This window comes from Xyrauchen texanus, chromosome 21, assembly GCF_025860055.1.
Source record: "Xyrauchen texanus isolate HMW12.3.18 chromosome 21, RBS_HiC_50CHRs, whole genome shotgun sequence".
In the NCBI taxonomy this organism is placed as follows: domain Eukaryota; kingdom Metazoa; phylum Chordata; class Actinopteri; order Cypriniformes; family Catostomidae; genus Xyrauchen; species Xyrauchen texanus.
The window spans coordinates 15,379,593-15,403,827 of record NC_068296.1 but is presented as its reverse complement, the minus strand read 5'-3'; the positions used below and the strand labels follow the sequence as shown (position 1 = coordinate 15,403,827).

The 24,235-nt window shown below is 38.7% G+C and overlaps 1 protein-coding gene across 1 annotated transcript; it reads left to right on the top strand.

Annotated features, from left to right (window-relative positions):
- The first annotated feature begins 219 nt into the window (after positions 1–219).
- LOC127661316 (inositol-trisphosphate 3-kinase C-like) lies at positions 220–22,619 on the top strand. The gene is made up of 7 exons (XM_052151941.1): positions 220–1,209; positions 16,116–16,215; positions 16,304–16,517; positions 17,374–17,578; positions 18,029–18,130; positions 19,848–19,919; positions 20,104–22,619. Exons 1-7 carry the CDS (start codon positions 220–222, stop codon positions 20,323–20,325), a joined length of 1,905 nt encoding a protein of 634 aa, XP_052007901.1. The 3' UTR covers positions 20,326–22,619.
- Positions 22,620–24,235: the final 1,616 nt, after the last annotated feature.

Genomic DNA, 24,235 nt, shown 5'->3' with positions numbered 1-24,235 from the left:
AGGTGTAGAGTTAAGCTTATCGAATGTGTTATTTTAGAGCTTGAAAAGATCATCAAAAATGACTGTTCATCAAAATTGACAATTAAAAAAATATTATTTTACGAGCGCTCCTCATTGCTCTGCGACTTTAAATTAACGCCGTGTAAGAATCTCGCGAGATTGACGAGAGAGGGATCCCTTCTAGACACGACCGTGTGATTGAGCTGTACGGTATGCAGAATGGGCCAATCACTCTCTTTCAGCTGTGGTAGCGCTTCACATTGCACAGTGAGCGCCATACGAGAGCGCATTCGAGGAGTTGTTTGTGTGGAACATACCGGTGACCGGTTTGACGAGAATCCGATGAAAACTAAGGCGCTGCAAAGCGTTCAGACGTGCTGGCAGGACAATTTTAAAGTAGGGAAATCTCGCGTAAGTGTTCATGAGCCAAAAAGACTGAACAGAGAGTTTTTAAACAAGCGTTCTACCGGTAATCAACATGTGTCCGAAAACTTGATAATTTCGAGATGGGAGACGGACTTCTCTATCGATGCGAGCTTCGGTTCCGTCTCGGATTCCCGAAGAGGAGAGAAAGGAGTGCCACAGGAAAACCATGAGTGTGGCGTCTCGCGGTGGGACATGGAAACAGTGTTGCAAGGAGATGCCGTGACTTCAGGCACAGTTGCGGAGGAACGTCTGACCCAGTGTCTGAACACACCCGACTTTCTGGTAGAGCAGACTACAAACGCTTGCGTGTTCAGTTGCTCGTCTCCATTAGCCAAAGAAATGACCAAAAAGCTGAAAACATCTCTGCAAGAATGCCGGTGTGGCACCTATACACACAGGGAAGAGGAGCAACCCACTCCTCCTGAACAAACCTCAAGCCCCTTCACTGGGACTATTCCTAAACTAATTGTCACTTCTGATGAGTTCGCTCCTGGCCAAGACGGCGCACACAGCCCGCATATTAGGGATTTGACGCTCTCTATGGGTGGGTTTTCACTGGACCTGCATACCGATGATGACTCGCCCTGCTCGGACAGTGGCTGTGGCGCTTCCCCGTCGCCCTATTTGCTCCACCGAAAACTATCCAGCTCCTCTTCTGCTGGATTATCATCTGCTTCATCGTTTGAGGAGTCGGAGGATGATTTCACAGGCAGTGACATTGAGCCCACCAGTCTGTCCCCCAGTATGTGCAGCATGTTTGGGAGTCCTGATGACTTGGCAGGGGTAGGTGACCAATTCTCCCATGTCTCTTATAATGCTGCAACAATAACTTTATCTTGGTCCTTGAGATTTCATGATCATATTATAAATTGTACTCTTGAATATGTGCTTTTCCACAGTGAATATTATTATGTGTCAAAGGTTAGGGGAAGGGCCCTTGATAAGTGTTTGTGCACCAACCTTTATTATCAAGACACATTCACATGTTGGTTTTATCAGATAGTCCTGTTGCAGACATGTGATCTTGTGCTTCCTGTAATCCAATGATGTATTTTCAACAATAACAACAACATAAAGATTGAATGCGTTATGCATTATATCGATATTGTGCTTGAATGGGTACACGATGCTGTGCTGATGAAATGGACTTCTATTTATGTAGTAGAGAGATAGATTGATATATATCGATTTTACCGATTAATCGGGCAGATAGTTTTTTGGAACTGTCGGTTATTGTGTCTCCAACTTCTTATCTTGTAAATTATAATTAAAAACCTTATCTAGTAGCTCATCTTTACTGTTTGTGTATATATACACCAATGAGCCACAACATTAAAACCACCAGACTAAAATTGTGCAGGATTCCCTCGTGCCGCAAAAACAGCTCTGACCCGTTGATGCATGGACTACACATAGTGCATCCTGCTGCCATCTCTTCCCCAGATAAATGACGCACCCGGCCATCCACATGATCTAAAAGAAAATGTGATTCATCCGACCAGGCCACCTTCTTCCTTTGCTCCATGGTCCAGATCTGAAGCTCACATGCCCATTGCAGGTGCTTTTGGCAGTGGACAGGGGTCAGCATGGGAACTTGTGCTACAGTAGCTCTTCTGTGGAATCGGACCAGACGGGCTAGCCTTCGCTCCCCACATGCATCAATGAGTTTTGTGCGCCCATGACCCTGTCGCCAGTTCACCGGTTGTCCTTTCTTTGACCACTTTTGGTAGGTACTAACTAGTGCTGCACGATTAATCATATCACAATCGCAATGTCAGCCTGTGCGATTTGTATGACAGCAAAATTGCTCAGATTTTATTATATAAATAAGTGCATGTGTGGACGTGTCCACGAATCTTCCTTAGCATTGCAAATTTTTACACTCTTGCCACCTCTGGTCTGAACGCACGGTAACACGGAGATGCTCGTCTCTCACCTTCGCTGTCTGCAGCTCGCAACGTCATCATCATGAGCTCATCATGTTAAGATCAACCTTATCATGAAAAATGACAACAACAACAAAATGTGTGTGTATGTATGTATGTGTGTGTGTGTGTGTGTGTGTGTGTGTGTGTATATATATATATATATATGACAAATGTTTATCAGTAATACTCTTATGGCTAAAATGTTTACAGTGTTCAGTGACTAAAATGTCAATATGACTAAATGTTACTAAAATATGACTAAAATGTCAACAGTTTTCATTGATTAAAACTACCTTAAAAAGCCCTGACTTTGTCAACTAAAATAAAAATAGGATAAGGTTGACTAAATATGATAAATTCTGTGTCAAATGTCCTTTTTAGTTAAGACTAAGACTAAATCAAATAAAAAAAACAGCTGACAAAATTAACACTAGTATTCAGTTGCAGGTCATTAGTAGTGTATTAACGCAAAGCCAACGTTTACGTGTTTTTTGTCACTTTTTTGATCAGTGCCACCTCCGCCTCATTTTGAGCCAGGAAAAACCCTGGTTATATGGTGATATTTTTGCTTTAAGATTACCGACACTGAGCAGAGAGAGGTACTTTGCAAAATTAAAGTTGCTACATCACATGGCAACATGACAAATTTATATCAGCACCTGAAACGGCACAGAGAAAAGTATGAAGAATGCACGATGGTGAAAGCCGAGATTAGTAAAGAGACCGCTGAAACAACAACCTGTAAGCCATACAAAACAAAGCACAATTACAGATGTGTTTGCGAGTGTCACTCACGCCATAAGTCTTCACAGAGATATAAAGAAATCACTGACTCCATAACGCACTGTTAGCAAAGTGGGATTTCAGAAAATGATCCACTCACTGGACAAGAGGTACCAGCTATAAGTAGAACATTTTAGAAATAGGATTTGGAAAAAAACGACAACAAAAAAACCACAACAACAACAGTTTTAGTGGTTTGAGTGAAACACTTTTATATCCAGTTTCCTTTTCAAAAGAGTTTATACAAAGTACATGTTACATCCTGATTAAATGTCCCTGTTTGTTTGGATAATCTTATTTTCATGAAAATTTGTATGTTCTTATTTATTGTTCTATTTTAATTAGGTGTAATATTGAGAAAATAACAATATATTATTTAATTTAGTAAAAATATTATTTTAATTTGAAAACACTTCATTTAAAGTTGTTGTTGTTGCTAGTTTGTATGTTTTAGTTGAGAAATACACATTTCAGCATTATCAGTAATCTATTTGTGCATTTTCCTTGATAACCAAGCAAGTTGACTCATGATACCATTTTGTTTATTATATCGCAATCGTATATCGCAATATTATAAAATTTCCCCCAAATCGTGCAGCCCTAATACTAACCACTGCATACCGGGAGCACCCCACAAGAACTGCCGTTTTGGAGATGCTCTGACCCAGTCGTCCAGCCATCACCATTTGGCCCTTGTCAAAGTCGCTCAGGTCCTTATGCTTGCCCATTTTTCCTGCTTCCAACACATGAAATTCAAGAACCGACTGTTCACTTGCTGCCTAATATATCCCACCCCTTGACAGGTGCCATTGTAACTGAATAATAAATTATATTCACTTCACTTGTCAGTGGTTTTAATGTTGTGCCTGATCAGTGTTTGAATATATTTATACATACAAAATCCTGAAGTTGGTGAAAATATAGGCTGTAAAAAGCTTAACTTGGTAATCAATTTAATATAGAGCATTGTAACGGAGCCAAGCCTCTGTCATTTCGAAATAACAGTCCTTAAATAATTATGTAAAAGTCCCATGTTATGCACCAAACCATAGTTTTTCTGGTAATAATTGGGATTTTGGCTGCACAGTAAACTCCTTCCCTAAATGGTTCTTCCACAATAAATCTTGGATTTGATTGTGTGGACTCATAGCCTCTTATGTCTGTGCCCATTATAGTAAGGAAAGACTAATTTTTTTAAACATTCTATAGATCGATTTTAGAAACTAATGTCCGATTAATCGGTCATCTGCCTTTTCCACCACCTTAGTTATCGAAATCTGCAAAATCCACTATCAGTCATCCTCTATTATATAGTTCACTTGAAATATAGCTTCAGTTTACAATGATTATAATGATGCTTGGACATTGAGTACCAGTGACATGGTGTCCTGTTCATTTGAAATTGGTGTATTTAGCTTCTTATCTGTTTTAACATCTTATCTGATCTTTTATTGCTCTAAGTGTTGTGGTGATTGTAGGATGCATTGGCATACACCTGTGAATCAAAGCCATAGCGATATCTAAAAGTCATTATAGGCAAAAAGATCAGTGACATACATTATGTAGATTATTTTATTTCTGACAAAGGGCTTCCAGTCTGGCAAACATGTAAAACAGTTTCAGAGTCATATTTCAAGCATTTGTTGGTTCTTGGAAAAGTTGACAGGTGGAGCGTTTTCTGTGGAAATGTAGTAGGCTATCTACACGAGAAACTCAGCTTTTTAAATGTTAACGAAAAAGTGACTAAGATACACCATATGTAGAAGGGGCTGTTTTTATAACTTGAGCAAAGCTTTTGCTATTCTGAATCGGAGTGCTTATGGAAATACAATGTTGTGACAGTAGTTTCAAAGCTCACTAGATTTATCAATACACTTTCCCAAACACTCATAAATGACATGGAGATGTCAGTTCTTAGATTCCAGCTCAGAAAATCCCAAAATCCAGGCCGTTTTTGTAACATGTCATTACATTTTGTTTGGACAACATGCTTTTCCAATGTACGTCTTAATGGATAAGCCATCTGAAACTCTTTTGACTGCTTTGGCAGACTGAAACTCTAAATGTCGTCATATCTCTGAGACATTGCACATCTTTGTTGACCTTGATGTGAAACTCCAGTACACAAACTGACTTAATGAGTCCAAGATCAGATAATTGAGTCAAGCTTTAAGAAGCTTTCTGTTACTGTACCACAATAGACCATTTTCACAGACTGTGACGATGCTTTTCCATCTCATTTATCAGCATAAATCTAGCATATAATACTTACATTTATATAACACATTATGCTTTTTGTTCTATTATCCTGGAATTAGTTTAAAAATTCTAGTTACCACAGCTGCAATGGGGTTTCTAATAGAGCTGATGAGGGAGTGACTAAATTTGGCATCCTTTTTCCTTTTCTGACTGCTGTAATCCATTGCTCTCAATTTTTTTCCTCTTGTGGAAAGGTGAAGAATTGTAATAGTATTTTGTTTTTGTTTTTATATTGGAGCAAATGGGTCAGTGAAAAAGTAATTGCAGTGGTCTCCTATTCACAAGTCCTATTTTTACAGTTCCAAAATCCTATTTTCCCTTATTTACAGTGAACTTACTGCTTGCTATGTGTCTGCAAGGTTTTTAAAGCAGTATTGTTGTCAAAGAGAGTTATATGAATGGTTTAATTTGAATACTCATACATGTTGTCATTTCCTTAGCAATTCTGTGCTAATTCCCACTTGATCTCCCAATGATCCAAATGTATACAAATGTGTGAATCAGGATGAATCAGTATGAAGACAATGACTTGGGAAGTTTGCTGGCTCTCCATCCTCATTGTCTTTCCATTCTTGCCACACTCATTGTACAAAGATTGACAAAAAACAATCGTATTTACTTTTATTGTTCAGCTCTCTGAAATACTTGAAACACTGCATCAAAAATGTTATAAAGACTGATAACTGTATAATTGATCATTGTCCCAGTTTTCGACATGTCTGTGAGTTACATGTCTTGCAAATCACCCACACAATATTCATTATTTGCCCATTTATTGAATAATTTATTTGACAAATAGCCATGTAATAAGCAGGAAAATGTATAATCAGCCGGTATTTATTGTTAAATAAACCCCTACAGGGTTATCCATTCCATAGCAGCAGTGCTGACTGTACATTATGCCTTTTTACTTTGCATTTGCTGCAGATTGATTTTACCCAATCTGGCTCTTTGGCAGCTTTTCAAAAAAAAATTCTCAGTTTGTGTGAGTGATTGACCAATCATGACCCTTTTACATCAGCCACTGACTTCCACAGAGACCTATGTGCGCATATGCACACTCCGATGCCATCTCTGAGCTATCACTGAGACTGTGTCATGGAAAATTGAGTTGAGGGCGGTTCCTTTGTCACATAGTAACCATGAAGCCATATATGGTGTTGCTTCTCATTTCTGTCTCTCCATCTCTTTCTTAATCTGTGTCATGACTTACTTTAGTGATCATGACGCAGAGGAATTTTTTGGATTTTTGTGTGCACACAAATTACTTTGACAAGTGTAGAAGAAATGTTCACACGTACACATTACACATACAACACTGAGAGAGGGATTTAAATGGATAGTTCTCCCAAAAATGAAAAATCTAGCTTTTAGTTCTTGCACTCATGTCATTCCAAACCAATATGTCTTTCCCTCTTTTTTATGGAACAACAAAGGAGAAGTTTGGCAGAATGTCCAAAGCTGCTTTCTTTCAGACATTTAATGTGGATGGGGACCAAGCTCTTAAAGGGCAAAAAAGCACCATAAAAGTAGTAAACTGAAATTTACATTTATATTTACTGAAAATCTAACTTGTCATCCGTGGTCCACAAAAGAATGTCATGCAGGTTGGAACCAAGTCATGGTGATTATTTTATGACTGATACATTTTTAATTTTTGCATGAACTTTTCCTTTAAATTTAGATGTAAACAAAACAAAACCTCACCACTGTAGTTCATCCCATAAGCCTGCTCTTAGTCCACCACTTTTCAGATAAATCAACACACTCCATACACAATACTAGTATGCAAAGATTTGACATGAAGAATATTGTAGTACGTGTAGCTGTCTCTTCTTTCCTTGCTTATTCTGATTTTGCTCTCAGAGAGAGTGTTAAGTTGCTGGACAGGCTTGTCTCCTCTGTTATGAAAATGTGTCTGTGTACTTTAGGAGCTTCTGCATAAAGAGTGAGAGAGAGAGTGAAAATGAAAAGTAAGGGAAAATGAAAGTAAAAACCAAAGCAAACTGGATGTTATCGGGCCCTAAACAGAACATATAATCTGTCAGAATATATCCACACTGTAAGAGATCCAAAACAGAGACGGATCCTCACCAAATACTGACTCTGTGATCACAGCCTGGCCATAGAAAAAGGCTGACACAGACAAACATGGCTTCCAAAGGAAGAACGAGTCTGTGCTCACTGTGACACTGGTGAGGTCGAGACAGAGACTCACTTTCTCCTTCACTGTGAGAAATTTACAGAGGTGAGAGAGAAATACCTCCACAAACTTTCAAACCTCATGCCACAGTTTTCCAGTTCAGCAGAAACGGATCAGATGCAGGTGTTACTGGGGGAGGACAATCATGCATCAGTTGCAGCAAAATTCATTTTTGAGATGCACACCCTCAAACCACTCAGAAACCACTGTATCACTGCCTTAATGTACTTCAGTAACAGTACTTTTATTTTCTTATGTTCATAATGTCCTGTTAAATGCTTATTTTATTTTATATTGTATAGTGTATATTGTTATTATAGTTTTTATTTGATTCATTACCTGGTACCTTATTTTAATTCTATCTTTATTGTCATTTGTTACTATTTTATTATTATTATTTATCTTGTCATTATCTGTTTTGTGTATTAATGCTTTTGCAATATTGCATGTAAACACAATCATGCAAATACAGTACTTTTAGAGAGAGAGAGAGAGAGAGAGAGAGAGAGAGAGAGAGAGAGATCAAAAGAAAGAGGGGGAGGGGAGAAGTGGAAAATGGATAGCTACAGTGAGGAAGGAGGTGGGTGATGGTGGTGGGTGGGGTTTTTAACACGTTTAAACACAAAAAGACACCAATCCATTTTACTAAATCCCTAATCCTGAGTATTAAACTTTAGTATGTAACTTGTCCTGAACTATTTGTGATTAATTGAGCTATACCTCAAGTCACGTGGCTTGTTGAGGCGAGATGTGCTATTACAATAAGTATAGTCAGACATGCAATTTTTGCATGTCAGATGATAAAACGGATTGAAAAATCCCAAAGACTTTCATTGATAGATGGACCCAAGCCATATTTACCGACCAGAATGTCATAGTCTTTTTTTTAAGCAACAACCTAGGACACTAGCAATCATTCACAACAACCTAAGCAACCTTACTCTAGCATCCACCTTAGCATAGTGGCGGCACAATTCTAATATTCTTAAAAATTTAAAATAGTTGGTTCTCTGACTTAAATCATGATATTGTTTATACATTTCTTCTGTGTAGGTATAGATAAAGGGAGTGAAAGAGTCTGGATCAGTGCATATGCTCCATGAAGGTGGTGGTGGATAGTATCAGAGATAAGACTGTATCTTCCTTAATCTGTGTGGGTATTTTACTTAGAAAAAGGGAGTGAAAGAGTTTGGATCAGTGCATATGCTCCATGAAAGCTAGTGAATGTGGTGGTGGATAGTATCAGATAAGATGGGGGGGTGGTGATAGACAGTTGTGCTGCAGAATCCACGTGAGTGAGAGACCTGGAATTAACAGAAAAGAGATGAATTATCGTAGTTGTAAGTTAATCAGTGCTCTACTGCGAGTGTGTTCAATGGCTCCATCTGCTTCAGAATCAAAATGAGCTTTACACATACAAGGAATTTGACTTGGTGACTGAAGCTTCCAGTGCACAAACATTACCGTTTGTTATTATTATTATTATTATTATTATTATAATAATAATAAAATAAAAATGGCAAAGAACCATTAAAGCAGTTCATATGACTCTTGCATTTTATTCAAAGCCACTTGAAGCCGTGTGATAAGCTCTGTGAATCACAAAAGCCTGTGTTTAATAATCAAATATAGAGTATGCGCAGCGCCAGTGAATGGTGCTGCTGTTTACACACACACACTCGCTGCTATTTTTAGCCTTCATGCGTTGTGCAACATTTGAGCGCTACTCACAAACAACACCTCAGATGTAGATGCTCAAGAGTTCAGTTCACTTATACAGTGTACTTGGAACATTTTTACCAGAATTTGAATAAGAAGCTAATTAAACTACTGTGAACTTGCCTACAAACAGACACATACAGGACTTCCTGGAGAGTTCACAATGTCAAAATAAAAGCATGAGGGTTTAAAAAGTGCACAATTTAAATGTATTACTGTTGTATTTAAAATTAAAAGTAAATAATAATAATATTAATAACAATGTATTATTATTATTATTATTATTATTATTGTCATCATTATTATTAGTTTACAATTTATAACAATATTTAAGTTGAATGGGTTCCAAAAAATAACTGTGTGAATGAAAATTGGACTGATGTCTTACAACTAAATTAAATAAATAAGAGATCTGAATCCTTTAAAGTCCAGATACAAGTTGAATAAAAAAAATTAAAAAAAGGCAAACATACAACACGTTTTTTTCTACTAAAGACTTGAAGACTGGTATTACTGTTTATTTTGCTGCTACATTATCCAGTATACTAGTTAACAATAAAGTGTTTCTTAATAAGTGATACATTTATATTGATATAATGTGTAGTTAGAGGTTTGTGTATCTTTGCATATTAAAGAGCACTCTCAATTAGTTCTACACAATAATGTAAAGATATTCTACATTTATTAAGCAAAAAACACTGTTATTTGATTGGTATCGGCCAATACTGAGATTTCTGGTTTCGAAATCAGATCGGAAGAAAGTGGTATCGGTGCATCCCTAATTTCATACAAAGGTGCACACTACAGTCTTCAAAGACAAAGGACAGCTGGCTCTAACAAGGACAGTAAGAGATTTGGAGGGCCCAGATGTACAACTAAACAAGAGGATTGTACATAAGAGTCTCTAGTTTGAGAAATAGATGCCTCACATGTGCTCAGCTGACAGCTTAATTGAAATCGACCCGCTCAACACCAGTTTCATGAACAACAGAAGACTCTGGGGTGCAGGCCTTATGGGAAGAATTGCAAAGAAAAAGCCACTTTTGAAACAGAAAAACAAAAAGAAAAGGTTAGTGTACAAATAAACAGACATTGGTCAACAGATAATTGGATAAGAGTGTTATGGATCTTAATCCCATTGAGCTTTTGTGGGATCAGGTGGACTATAAGGTGCAAGGATCTGCCATTGCTGCACATGGAGGATTTTTGGATGAGAACTCTGAAGTAGTTAAAAAATTTCAGATTTTTTTTCTTGTTATTGTAATAGTTATTTTTCACTTTATTAACTATAATAATTTTTAGAATTATCTAAACATTGGTTGAATGCCAGTTTGGTGAATAAAGTACCAATTTCTTTCCATATGAGCGAAATCTTTACATTATTCCAAACTATTGGCCGCCATTGTGTGTGTGTGTGTGTGTGTGTGTATATATATATATATATATGCATATACAAATACAAATCTGTTATATACAGATGCAAGGAAATATATGGCAGAAGAGGTGTTGGATGAATATAAACAGACTAAGCTGTGTATTGCACATAATTGTTGCTCAATGGGGCAGTTTTAACTGTTCATGAGATGGATAGCCTGAGTGGAAAAAAACTTCCTGTGCCTGATGGTTCTGTTGCTCAGTGCTCTGTTGCACCTGCCAGAAGGCAACAGTTCAAAAAGTTAATGGGCTGGTAAGTGGGGTCCAGAGTGATTTTCCCTGCCATTTTCCTCCCTCTGGAAGTGTAGAATTCTTGAAGGGAGGGCAGGGGGCAACCAATAATCCACTCAGCAGTCTGATCTGTCCTTTTGTAATCTTCTGATGTCTTCAGATTTCTTACCTGAAACAAACCAGACATTTATTGAAGTGCAGAGGACAGATTCGATGATTGCTGAGTAGAGATGTATCAGCAGCGCCTGTGGCAGGTTGAACTTCCTCAGCTGGCGAAGGAAGTACAACCTCTGCTGGGCCTTTTTCACAATGGGGTCAATGTGGGTCTTCCACTTCAGGTCCTGTGAGATGGTAGTGTCCAGGAACATGAATGAATCCACTGCTGCCATAGTGCTGTTTAGAATAGTGAGCAGGGTCAATGTTGGGGTGTTCCTCCTAATGCCAACTATCATCTCCACTGTTTTGTGCGTGTTCAGCTCCAGGTTGTTTTGACTGCACCAGTGAGACAGCCATTCAACCTCCCTTCTGTATATAGACTCCTCGTCATCTTGGATGAGGCTGATATGACAGTAGTGTCATCTGCAAACTTCACGAGCTTCACAGAGGGGTCCTTTGTGGTGCAGTCATTGTTATACAGGGAGAAGAGTAGTGGGGAGAGCACACATCCCTGGGGGATCACCAGTGCTGATCATACATGTGCTGGAAGTGAATTTCCCCTGTCTCACTAGCTGCTGCCTGTCTGTCAGAAAGCTGGTGATCCACTGACATTTAGACATGGGAACAGAAAGTTGGTATAATTTAGTCCTGAGAATAGCTGGGATGATGGTGTTGAAAGCCGACCTAAAGTCCATAAAAAGGATCCTTGTATATGTCCCTGGTCTGTCCAGATGTTGCAGGATATGATGCAATCCCATGTTGACTGCATCATCCACAGACCTGTTTGCTCAATAAGCAAATTGAGGGGATCTAGAAAGGGTCCAGTGATGTTTTTCAGGTGGGCCAACACCAGTCTCTCAAATTACTTCATGACCATAGATGTCAGAGCGATGGGTCTGTAGTCATTAAGTCTTGTGATTTTGGGTTTCTTTGGGACAGGAATGATGGTGGAGTTTTTGAATCAGCAGGGAACTTCACACTGCTCCAGTGATCTGTAGAAGATCTGTGTGTAGATTGGGGCCAGCTGGTCAGCACAAAATGTAAGACCAGTTGGTGAAACACCATCTGGACCCTGTGATTTCCTTTGTCTTTTGTTTCCGGAAACACTGCACACCTCCTCTTCACAGATCTTAAGTGCAAATTGAGTAGCTGGAGGGTTGAAGACGGGGGTTGCAGATGTGTTGTTTGTGTGAAGTGAGCGGGTGTGGAGTGTGAGACTGGGCCTTTTAAATCTACAGTAAAACGCATTCAAGTTGTCAGTCAGTTGTTGATTCCCTACAGTGTCAGTGATCAGCCAGCTGATGCAGCGCTGCATTCACGCATGCATGTGGAGAAATATAAACGCTCACTAGAATAAATGAGGAAAACACCCGCAGTGAGTAGAAAGACTGACAGTTGATAAAGAGTGCTTCCAAATTAAGACAGCACATCTTCTTTAACATAGTTACATCTTTACACCAACTGTCATTGATGTAAAAGCATATTCCACCGCCTCTCGTTTTCCCCATTAACTCCTCAATGCGATCCGCTCTGAACAGGTGAAAGTCCGGCAGATGTAACGTGCTATCCGGAATGCTTTCACTCAGCCAGGTTTCTGTGAAGCACAAGGCAGCAGTGGTTTAAATGTCCTTATTTGTATGGGTGAGGAGATGTTTTGTTAGGAAGAGTGTTGAGATTTGCTAGATGAAAACTCTGCTGCACTGTTTGAAAGCCGGGCTGATGGAGCTTTACCAGTGCGCCTGCTTGCTTCCCTCGCCTGCATCTCATATCATGCTTATACAACACAGCTGCGCCTCTGACTAAAATGTCCAGCAAAATGTCTGCATATTCCAAAACCTGGAAAGGATTGTCTGGTATGTGCTGCAGAACGTTCAGCAGTTTGTCCCCAGTAAAACTGATTATAAAAAAAAAAAGATTAGGACAAACAAACAAAATAACAAAAGAATTGTAGAGATTCACACACCGAGGTGGCCATCCGTGGCACCATCTTTTTGTTGCATCCCAAATGCGTGTGTGTTTGCATGGCAGTGCTGGAGTTGTACGTCTCTGTATGCTTGTGTGAAGTGTTTTTGTTTTTGTTTTTTTTAATGGTGAGCTACATGTCTGGTTTTGCATACTTGTTCTTTGTGTTTTTGTCTATTAATTATTGCCTGCCTGCTGTTACTCACCAGATAAGAAGCATACATATAACCATATTAACACACTGTTGATGGGGTTTTGTTAGAGTTTAAGGCTGTTGAAATATTATGTCAAATTAGCAAACGTTTGCATGGTTTTTTATGTAAAGGACAGTTGTATGAAATTACTTTTTGTGTGTGTTGTTGGTGTTTTAAACTGTTTACAAAGTTAAATGGTCAGATATGAACTGAAACTGGCCAAGACCAGCAGTGAGCCTGAACGATTAGCCTGATATTTAACCGTGTGTGTGTGTGTGTGTGTGTGTGTGTGTGTGTGTCTGTCCTCGAGATAAGTCAGACATAAAGATGGAGCAGCTCTGTTTGTCAAGGGTTGGTGTGACTTTGACCTGTGGGTGGACCTCATTGTGACACCAAATAAGGCTTGGCCGTTATCATGACAACAGTTAATATTCTTGTATTATCAGGATGGGAGTGGCAGCTGAATGGGTTCTGTGTGTGGCAATTATAATTGAGATGGGATGTTTTATAGGCATAAAACAAGGTATTTGTTTAACAATGGTGGGTTTGGCTCTGATAAAACATAAATTACTTTACTGAACTACTCACTCATTGACTTTAAAAAGATGTCTTGATTCCAAGTTAACAGCGCAGTGACAGGAACACAATACTTCCCTCAAGTAAACTAGATTTCATGATGGTTTAGTGTATAATAGAGGTAAATGACCCACTCTTGATAAACATCTTATTATTTACAGTATATCCATCATACCAGCAATATATATATATATGTAGTAATCCAGAAATCACTTTTATGTTCTTTCTGTATAGTCACACAGTAAAACCAAAACCGATGCGATGAAAACGTGTCTCCCGATGAAATCACGCAGCAGCTACTGCTGCTCACCCCTCACACACACATGTGAAACGGGTGATTCTCTTTGTATACTTTGTTGGTTTTATTTATTTCTGTTAAGAGAACTGTAATAATAGCTCAATCCTCTGATTAGCAGGCTAGCAGCTAGTTTTTTGTTCTTACAAATGGCGGCTGGGGACTCCTTTCTCAATGCCTTGTGCTCATAGGTTTTAGACCAATCACAGGCTTGAGGTAAAAAATTTCCACTTAAACGGCTTTGAGGAACTATAGTTCCTCAGGTGCAAAAATGACTAAAAGTGCTAGTCACGGTACCTTAAAACGGGATTTAGTACCTGCAGTAGGATATGGCTTAAAGAGAGAAGAGGAAAAAAAAGGCCTGAGAGAGGAGAGATTGAGACATGTTGGAGAAACATGTGTCAGATTGAAGTTAATGTATGTCTGCGGGTAGTTGACATGGAGTATAACATGTACATGAGCCTTTTTTTTTAATCGACAGAAGATTTTAGGGTAAGGTTTGTGTATATTGTAGGTCACCATTTCTTTTAAGGTTTTTTTTTTTAATTATTATTTATTTGTCCAATTTTAAATCTCCCTTCCAAGTACAAATATTCCATGAGGATCTCATTGAATAAAAACTGCATTGTAATAATTATTAAAGAATTGGCCAAATGCTTTTTGAAATAAGTTTTATTGAGCGTAGCATGTCACAATCTTTTAACTAGGCTAATGCTGGTTGTTGGTAGGTATAGTTAAAACTGCCAAAGATCATCCTGGAAACTACTGATTCCAAACAGGGTTTTAGTTGTTTCTTTATCCCTAAGGAATAATGGGAGGACATTCTCTCAATGTCTGTGGGGCAAAAAAAGCCAGGCACTCTGTCATAGACGTCATTAGGAGGTTTATCTGGTACTACAAACAGTTTGGTTATATCATTTCCCACACTCTCAAACATTCCTAATCGATCAGAGGTTTCGAATAAAATACCTGTAATCTGTAGAACGTGTGTCACATCTCCCACGTTGACCTTGTGTAGCTGATAAAAGTCCTCACCCTGGAACTTTAGTTCCCTTGCCTAGACAACATACTTTCAGTGTCCTGTGTTGCTTTACGAAATTGGTATCGGTTTCAGGTTTTTAGGCCATTCTCACCTTTCAATATACAGAGACTGTATGGCAGTAGCAGATTTAGGCAGATGGGCAACATAGGCAGCTGCCCGGGGCAACATTTAGTTGAGGCGGCACAGACAAAGAAATAAAATAATAAAAGCATAGTTGCAGTATGTGCAATCAGATGTACTGATCTGCTTAGTTTTTTTATTGAATAGTGAAGCGATAACATCCAAGAATTGAACCTGAGTGATTTCTTGCCAGAGTTTTACCTTTCGACAACATAGGTGCTACATGCATTTTTTTTAAATCTTTGTTTGTTTGTTTGTTTATTTTTTGCATTTATTGTGAAATGTAATTGTACTCCCTTTTCAGTGTGAAATAGCCATTTAATACACATCAAAGTACAGGAAAACTATCTACTAATTCAGCAGGCAAAATGTTTTATTATTCCTATGTGATAAATATATTTGGGGATTATCCATTCCTGTACAGAAAATTAGGGATTTGGTATTTAAATGGAATAGTCCTTTAAAGCACCATCATATTATATCAAACCTGTATCTTTCCTCCGTGGAACACAAAATTAGATGTTGCGTAGAATATGAGCCTCAATGAAAGTGAATAGTAACTGAGGTTAACATTCTGCCTTTGGTGTTCCATGGAAGATAGATAGTCAATGGAGTTTGGAATAACATGAGGGTGAGTGAATGTTGACAGAATTAAATTTTTTAGGTGAACAATCCCTTTAATACCTTAGAGCTCTGTGCTTGAGTATCGTGTTCCTTTTAAATGGAAAAAAATAAAGCTGTATGTTGGCCTTATCTGAGCATGTTTCTGTGTTCCCTCTGATTTCAGACTAAATCGTGGAGGAAGTTAAAAACCATGGTGCACTGCTCACCATTTGTGGTTTCCTTTACAAAACGATATCCCTGGGTTCAGCTGGCTGGCCATGCAGGTAATGACACATTCTGTTCCATTCACGAGTCCATCACTCATTTTGGATTGATGAAATTAACAGTGTCTGCCTGTTTGTGTGTGTGCAGGTAGTTTTCAGGCAGGAGAATACGGGAAACTATTGAAGAAGTATTGTGAATGTGAGCATCAGTGTCTTCAGAAGCTGATGAATGACCAACTCTGTCCATTTGTGCCTGGTTACCATGGTGTTGTTCAGCGGAATGACCAGGATTACAACCTGATGGACGATCTGCTGGCTGACTTCAACTCTCCTTCAATCATGGATTGCAAGATGGGAAGCAGGTGAGATAAGAGTAGAGGTAGAACGATATTGGTTTTACCAATTATTCGGTGCCAATAGTTGCTTTTTGGAACTGTCAGTTATTGGCAAAAATCTATGCTGATAGTTTTATTTATTTATTTATTTATCCCTTTTCTCCCAATATGAAATGCACAACTCCCACTACTTAGTTGGTCCTCATGTTGGTGCAGTTACTCGCCTCAATCTGGGTGGTGGAGGACAAGTCTCAGTTGCCTCCGCTTCTGAGACCATCAGTCCACGCATTTTATCAAGTGGCTCATTGTGCATGACACCGTGTTGACTCCGCATGTGGAGGCTCATGCTACTCTCTGCGATCTAGACACAACTTACCACGCGCCCCATTGATAGCAAGAACTACTAATCGCGTCCATGAGGAGGTTACCCATGTGACTCTACCATCCCTAGCAACTGGGCCCAATTTGGTTGCTTAGAAGACCTGGCTGGGGTCACTCAGCACACCCTGGATTCGAACTCGCGACTCCAGTGGTGGTAGTCCGCGTCAATACTCACTGAGCTACCCAGGCCCCCAGTTTTTGTTTTTTACAATCATGTGGGGATTTGCTGTATCTAAATATTTCATCATTGATAATATTCATCCATATTTTTATCCTCACTTCAGTGCATGTTTTGTTATTTTTATTTGATAAACAAGGACATGCTTTTAGCTGTGTAATAAACACTTTAATAATGTTTTACCAATCTGTGTGGGGAAAAATACCTGCATTTGCAAGGTTATATGATACAGTGCAGGAAGTGGCAGAATAAGGTTGGAGTTTGAGAGAAACTGTATGAGGGCTATGAATAGTGTGATTGACGGGTCATTTTCCTTTACAACAGGACATACCTGGAAGAAGAGCTGGTGAAGGCACGTGAGCGTCCTCGGCTGAGGAAAGACATGTATGAGAAAATGGTGGCTGTGGACCCAGGAGCGCCCAGTCCAGAGGAGAGAGCCCAGCAGGCTGTGCTCAAACCCCGCTACATGCAGTGGAGAGAGACTCTGAGTTCAACCGCAACCCTTGGCTTTCGAATAGAAGGCATCAAGGTGGAAGTTTGTTATTAACTCATGATTATTACACTAACCTCAATTCCCTCCATAGTTGTGATTAACACATTCTTTATCAGTTGATCTACTAATTTGATTCTGTTTTAAGTCTTTGCCAGCTGAAATACTCTTATTCTTTCTTAATATTCTGTTGACAGATAATGTATTAGAAAATAGAATTGTAATAAGCAGTAAAATATTTCTTACAGAGCTTTTTAAAGAGTAAGAGTATAATGAATACCAATGTGTGGTTATCTGTATGTAGTAAAATAGTCTACCATAAAACATGCAAATATATCTATGTTGGAATACATGGTGACTAAAAAAAACATCACAGCTATTTGCATGAATACAAGTTGCTATTTATAGATAATTTCCATAGCATTAGTAGAGTGACATATTTGTTTTACACTGCATTCACTTGTCTCTTTCATCACTCTCTCTGTTTAGAAATCAGATGGTACATGCAACACCAACTTTAAAAAAACCAAACATAAGGAGCATGTGATGAAGGCCTTGGATGACTTTGTGGATGGCAACTCACAGTTACTGGTATGTTGCTTAAAGAGGAAATTGTCTGTGTGACCCCTGCACTTAAGTTTTAATGTAATTTCATCAGAAGCTATGAGAGGCTATGCTATTTTGTGAATATAGTCTCACGACCATGATGTTAAATTAGAACATGCCAAATGTAGGTATTTTTTGTGCTGTGGCAGGTAACTTTGGTCATGTGCCTGCCATTGTGGCAGATGAACTGTAAGACATCTCTGAGTGACGTATGAAAAGAAATGCCTTAAGACACTCAGACTCGCACTTGAAGTAACACACCTAATTGTGATTTGAAGAACAGAAGAAAGAAAGCTATAGCTGTAGGTGTCTTGATTCGCTGTTTGATTATAGGTTCAGTGGCACTCTGCCGCTCACGCCCACAGCGCGAGCACTTTTCACAGAACAATCACAGGTGAAGAGTTTTCACTCTCTCTTCTCTGCCAGTTGCCTGGAAACGGATTACAAGGATAGTGTTGTATATGTGAAATTGAATGCTGCAAATGTTCTCCGAGCATCTCAGGAGCTCCTGTGTGTAGTTTGCTTTATTTCCATAGAACAATTTGTATTTTACATGCATTGTGAACTCACATTTAAGGTATTTTGACATTGTCAGTTCAATAATTCCAGGTATTTATGGCTGTCTACATTCACTGAGCACTTTATTAGTAACACCTGTACACTTATTCATGCGATTTACCTAATCAGCCAACTGTGTGGCAGCAGTGCAGTGAATAAAATCATGCAGCTACGGGTCAGGAGCTTCAGTTAATGTTCACATCAGGATATATACAATGTGTATATATATTTATCTACAGTTCTGGGAAATAATTAAGAGACTACTGCAAAATTACCAGTTTCTCTGGATTTACTATTTATAGGTATGAGTCATTTTTTGTTATATTCTATAAAGTAATGAAAACATTTCTCCCAAATAAAAATATTGTCATTTAGAACATTTATTTTTAGAAAATGACAACTGGTCAAAAAAAATTGTTTTTTTTAAATATATATATATTTTCAGACCTCGAATAATGCAAAGAAAACGAGTAAATATTCATATTAAAACAACACAATACTAATGTTTTAACTTGGGAAGAGTTCAGAAATCAATTTTTGGTGGAATAACCCTGATTTCATGCGGTTGGCATGTTCTCTACCAGTCTTTCATAGAGAAATATTTTTTTCTGCTGAACATAAACAATGACTGTATGTCCTTTCAATACAATTGAATGTTGGCCAGAAATTTGAAGGACCAAAAAGCAGATAAAAGAAGCATAAAATTAATCCATATGATTGCAGTGGTTAAAACCATATCTTCAAAAGTGGTATGATAAGTGTGGGTTAGAAACAGGTCAATATATAAGTCCTTTTTTACTATCAATCTCCACTTTCACATCTGAAAGTGATGATTTATAGTATAAAAAGGACTTAAATATTATTCTTTAATTCCTTTAGTGAACCGGGTGATAAAACACCAGCGGGTTCATATGCAAATACATGACACTATCACTCTGTGAATTCTTCCCATTGTACCCAACATGTACTCTAGGGTTAATAGTTGGCCTCTATTGGTGCTTCACAGGTTTTACATTACAGCTAGGGTTAGCACAGCTCTGCATAACGCTGTATTGACCAATGAGCATCCAGGACCAGAACATCTGTTTTATAATGGACAGTTGATTATACACAGATTCTCAGTGCTCTTAAACTCTTTCTTTAGAGGAGTTACCTGCAGAGACTGGAGGAATTGCGCAGCACTCTGGAGACCTCTGAATTCTTCAGGACACATGAGGTATGGAGATATAGCAGGCTTACTAAACTGTGTAATCTGATATTTTTATATTGTGAAATCTTTTCCTGCCAGGGCCAAATCACTTCAATATCTGGACCTCAACAAGGCATTTATCATAAGCTCAGTAACTTTGACCTGTCTGTTTAAAATTATTATTTAAACATATTCTTCTGTTTTGGTCCAGGTGGTTGGGAGTTCTTTGCTTTTTGTGCATGATGCTTCAGGTCTGGCCCGAGTCTGGATGATTGACTTTGGTAAAACAGTCCCACTGCCACCTCCCCAAACCCTAGACCATCGCACGCCCTGGGCCGAAGGAAACCGGGAGGATGGGTACCTGTGGGGTCTGGACAACTTAATTCAGATCTTTGGTGACCTGCTTCATGACACTGCCTCTCCCCTACCCTGATGGATAAAGTGAACCTTCTCCAGCCCTTAAGATCACGTGGAGGAACACGTTGATCGAGAGATGGTTCCTTCTCAATGAATGCACAAAGTCGTAAGGCCTAAGGTGACAGTGCTTTTTTTTCTGTGTGTTGTGAGAACAAATCCTAAATGGGTGCAAAAGCTGGAGGTGTCGACCAACTTTTGGAATTCGGTGGTCAGCAAGTTCACGTTCTGGATTCTTCTCTTGCACGTGTGGCCGTGTATATGCACAAAAACTCCTTGACAGTCAAAATGCACTGATACTGAACCAAAACAGTTGGTTGGATGAGAAATCAATGTGTGGGTTCTGTGTATAATTTTTCTTTTTTTAACTTTTTTTTATTAGTACTGAGATTAACGTCTTTTGTAGTGGAGTGGCAATGGAGAACTGTTTTAGGACACACCCATGCTTGTTGTTTTAAGAATATTTGCAAAGTTCACTTTCTTCATTTCCCCTAAAGGTTTGTTTATAACACTACTGGAAATGCGCTTTGCTCAGTTTATTTTCATTTTTCTTTAAAAATTATTTCTGGGTTTCCACGATTGTGCAAATAATACTTATTTAATTACATTGAAACTGCAGGGTTTTCTGTGATGTTAAGACAAATGCTATATAACTCCTGTTTTAATTGTTTGATTCCCATTGTGTCTAACTTAGTACCTCATTTACTTTAGAAAGATGGTATCTAAATGATGCAAATAACAGTTTTAGGGCCAAATTAAAGGGAGGTAACACATGCCATTTTCAGAAGCCTTCTGTTTCCAGTGTGGCTTGTCACTTGTCCTCTTTTACCTATGATTAATTTGATATATACATTTTTGTTGATACTATGATGGATGATATTTCCATGACATGAGTCCTATGGACCTAGAATGTTAAAATTTTGCAAACTTTTAACTGGTCTATATTAGCTGTCCAAACATTACTAATGTCACTCTAGTTCAGAATGTAAAACTAACAAACGTTGAAACTGATTTTGAATTTTTACAAATATTCTTGGACTACCCCCAAGTGCTTTGCCCATGACAATGAAATCGAGAGAACTTCACCAAGATTGTATTAGTCTATTTACTAAGTACAAAGAACAGTGTTGGAGTTTTTAAAACTAGCCAAAGTAACAAAGATGCATAACAAGCTAACAAGTATGGTTGAGCTCATTAACAATCTACAATTCCGTGTGCTTTAGTGGAATAGTTAAATTTATGTTTGTATACACTTGGGTAATTATTGTATTTTTTTTTATATCTCTGTGACTGACTGTTTGTAGTGTTAGCTTTGCACAGTTTGTCATGCAATTTTCTGAAAATTGGGCTTTCAGTGGTTAACCCTCTTTATCTGCACCACCAACCATTAGAAGCCTTCATTTTTATAAATCATTTTCTTAGCTTTTAGTAGAACACAAAACCAGACTGTACTCTGATCATCATAGCAGATGCTCCTGGACTACAGCTTGATTTTCTTCATTACATCAGAAATATCACTTCATTTGCATGAAGAACAAATCTTACAGGTTTTGTAGGTTGATCTCTGAAACTATCTGGTGGAAAATTGCTCCGTGAACCATATCAGTTGATACAAATTGTGGCCCCTGATGTCATCCACATGCGTTCTCAAATTAGATGCTGTGGTCAATGTGATGGAAAAAAAAAATCTTTTTCCATCAGCACTTCCTTTTTGCCTCATGCCACAAGCTGTTACACAGATATATCTGATTTCAGAGATGGACAGAAGATAATATCCTCTTGCACAATGCCACAAACATTCCTAAAGTTATTAACTCACCTCAACTATAGACATTTGTTTATAGACTAATGTTCTACCACTATTTGTTTTTCCTTGATATTTATAGTTTCACTGGTTGTAGTTATTTGGACTTGCAGTGTACAGGAGAAGGCCGTCTGTCTGTCTGTCTGTTGGTTTGTCTGTCAACAATCCAGTATATTCATGGACTGTAGAGACCGTGCTCATTATCAAACATTCCTTTCCGAGATCCATTGCCTTGTTTACAGATAATGTTAAGTATTATGCATTGTTCAAATTGTTAAATCTTGTTTCGTACTACCGGACTGCATGTTGAGGTGGATGTTTTTTTTATGTGGGGAAGAGAACTGGCTAGTGTGTTGACTTTGTGGGTTGTCTCTGCCTATTTTGTACAGAGTGAGACACATTTTTAATTGTAATAGACTTATTTGTCCTTTTAATGCATGTAGTTATGAAATCCAATAAACTGGAACTATTATTGTTTTGTTATGCTCTTTTCTTGATTCAACCTTACTTCAAAACAACTGTAAGATTTAGATTAAAAGAAAACTAGTGACTGACTTGGCTAATGTAATTGTTCCATTCTTGCCACGTGACTTTCCTCTGTCATAATTTCCTGTTCAGAGGAGCTCTTCCTCAGGTTGCACAACATATGACCAATGGTTCTGCAACCTCTGAATAACATCATAACACTTTGTCCTATTAGAGGGTCTTCAGTACAAGACATGTACTAACATCTTTGTGGTTACTTACATTGTTGCCTAACACAGTTTGTTTTGTAATTAACCTAATGTTTATGTGGGCTCATGAATCATGGGATTACTAACATTACTAACAGTTCATACATACAGTGGGTACGGAAAGTATTCAGTTTTTCACTCTGTTATATTGCAGCCATTTGCTAAAATCATTTAAGTTCATTTTTTTTCCCTCATTATTGTACACACAGCACCCCATATTGACAGAAAAACACAGAATTGTTGACATTTTTGCACATTTATTAAAATAGAAAAACTGAAATATCACATGGTCCTAAGTATTCAGACCCTTTGTTCAGTATTTAGTAGAAGCACCCTTTTGATCTAATACAGCCATGAGTCTTTTTGGGAAAGATGCAACAAGTTTTTCACATCTGGATTTGGGTATCATCTGCCATTCCTCCTTGCAGATCTTCTCCAGTTCTGTCAGTTTGGATGGTAAACGTTGGTGGAAAGCCATTTTCAGGTCTCTCCAGAGATGCCCAATTGGGTTTAAGTCAGGGCTCTGGCTGGGCCATTCAAGAACAGTCACGGAGTTGTTGTGAAGCCACTCCTGCGTTATTTTAGCGGTGTGCTTAGGGTCATTGTCTTGTTGGAAGGTGAACCTTCGGCCCAGTCTGAGGTCCAGAGCACTCTGGAGAAGGTTTTCGTCCAGGATATCCCTGTACTTGGCCGCATTCATCTTTCCCTCGATTGCAACCAGTCTTCCTGTCCCTGCAGCTGAAAAACACTCCCACAGCATGATGCTGCCACCACCATGCTTCACTGTTGAGACTGTATTGGACAGGTGATGAGCAGTGCCTGGTTTTCTCCACACATACCACTTAGAATTAAAGCCAAAAGTTCGATCTTGGTCTCATCAGACCAGAGAATCTTATTTATCACCATCTTGGAGTCCTTCAGGTGTTTTTTAGCAAACTCCATGCAGGCTTTCATGTGTCTTGCAATGAGGAGAGGCTTCCGTCGGGCCACTCTGCCATAAAGCCCCGACTGGTGATGGTTGACTTACTACAACTTTCTCCCATCTCCCGACTGCATCTCTGGAGCTCAGCCACAGTGATCTTTGGGCTCTTCTCCCCCGATAGCTCAGTTTGGCCGGACGGCCAGCTCTAGGAAGGGTTCTGGTCATCCCAAACATCTTCCATTTAAGGATTATGGAGGCCACTGTGCTCTTATGAACCTTAAGGGCAGCAGAAATTTTTTTGTAACCTTGGCCAGATCTGTGCCTTGCCACAATTCTGTCGCTGAGCTCTTCAGGCAGTTCCTTTGACCTCATGATTCTCATTTGCTCTGACATGCACTGTGAGCTGTAAGGTCTTATATAGACAGGTGTGTGGCTTTCCTAATCAAGTCCAATCAGTATAATCAAACAC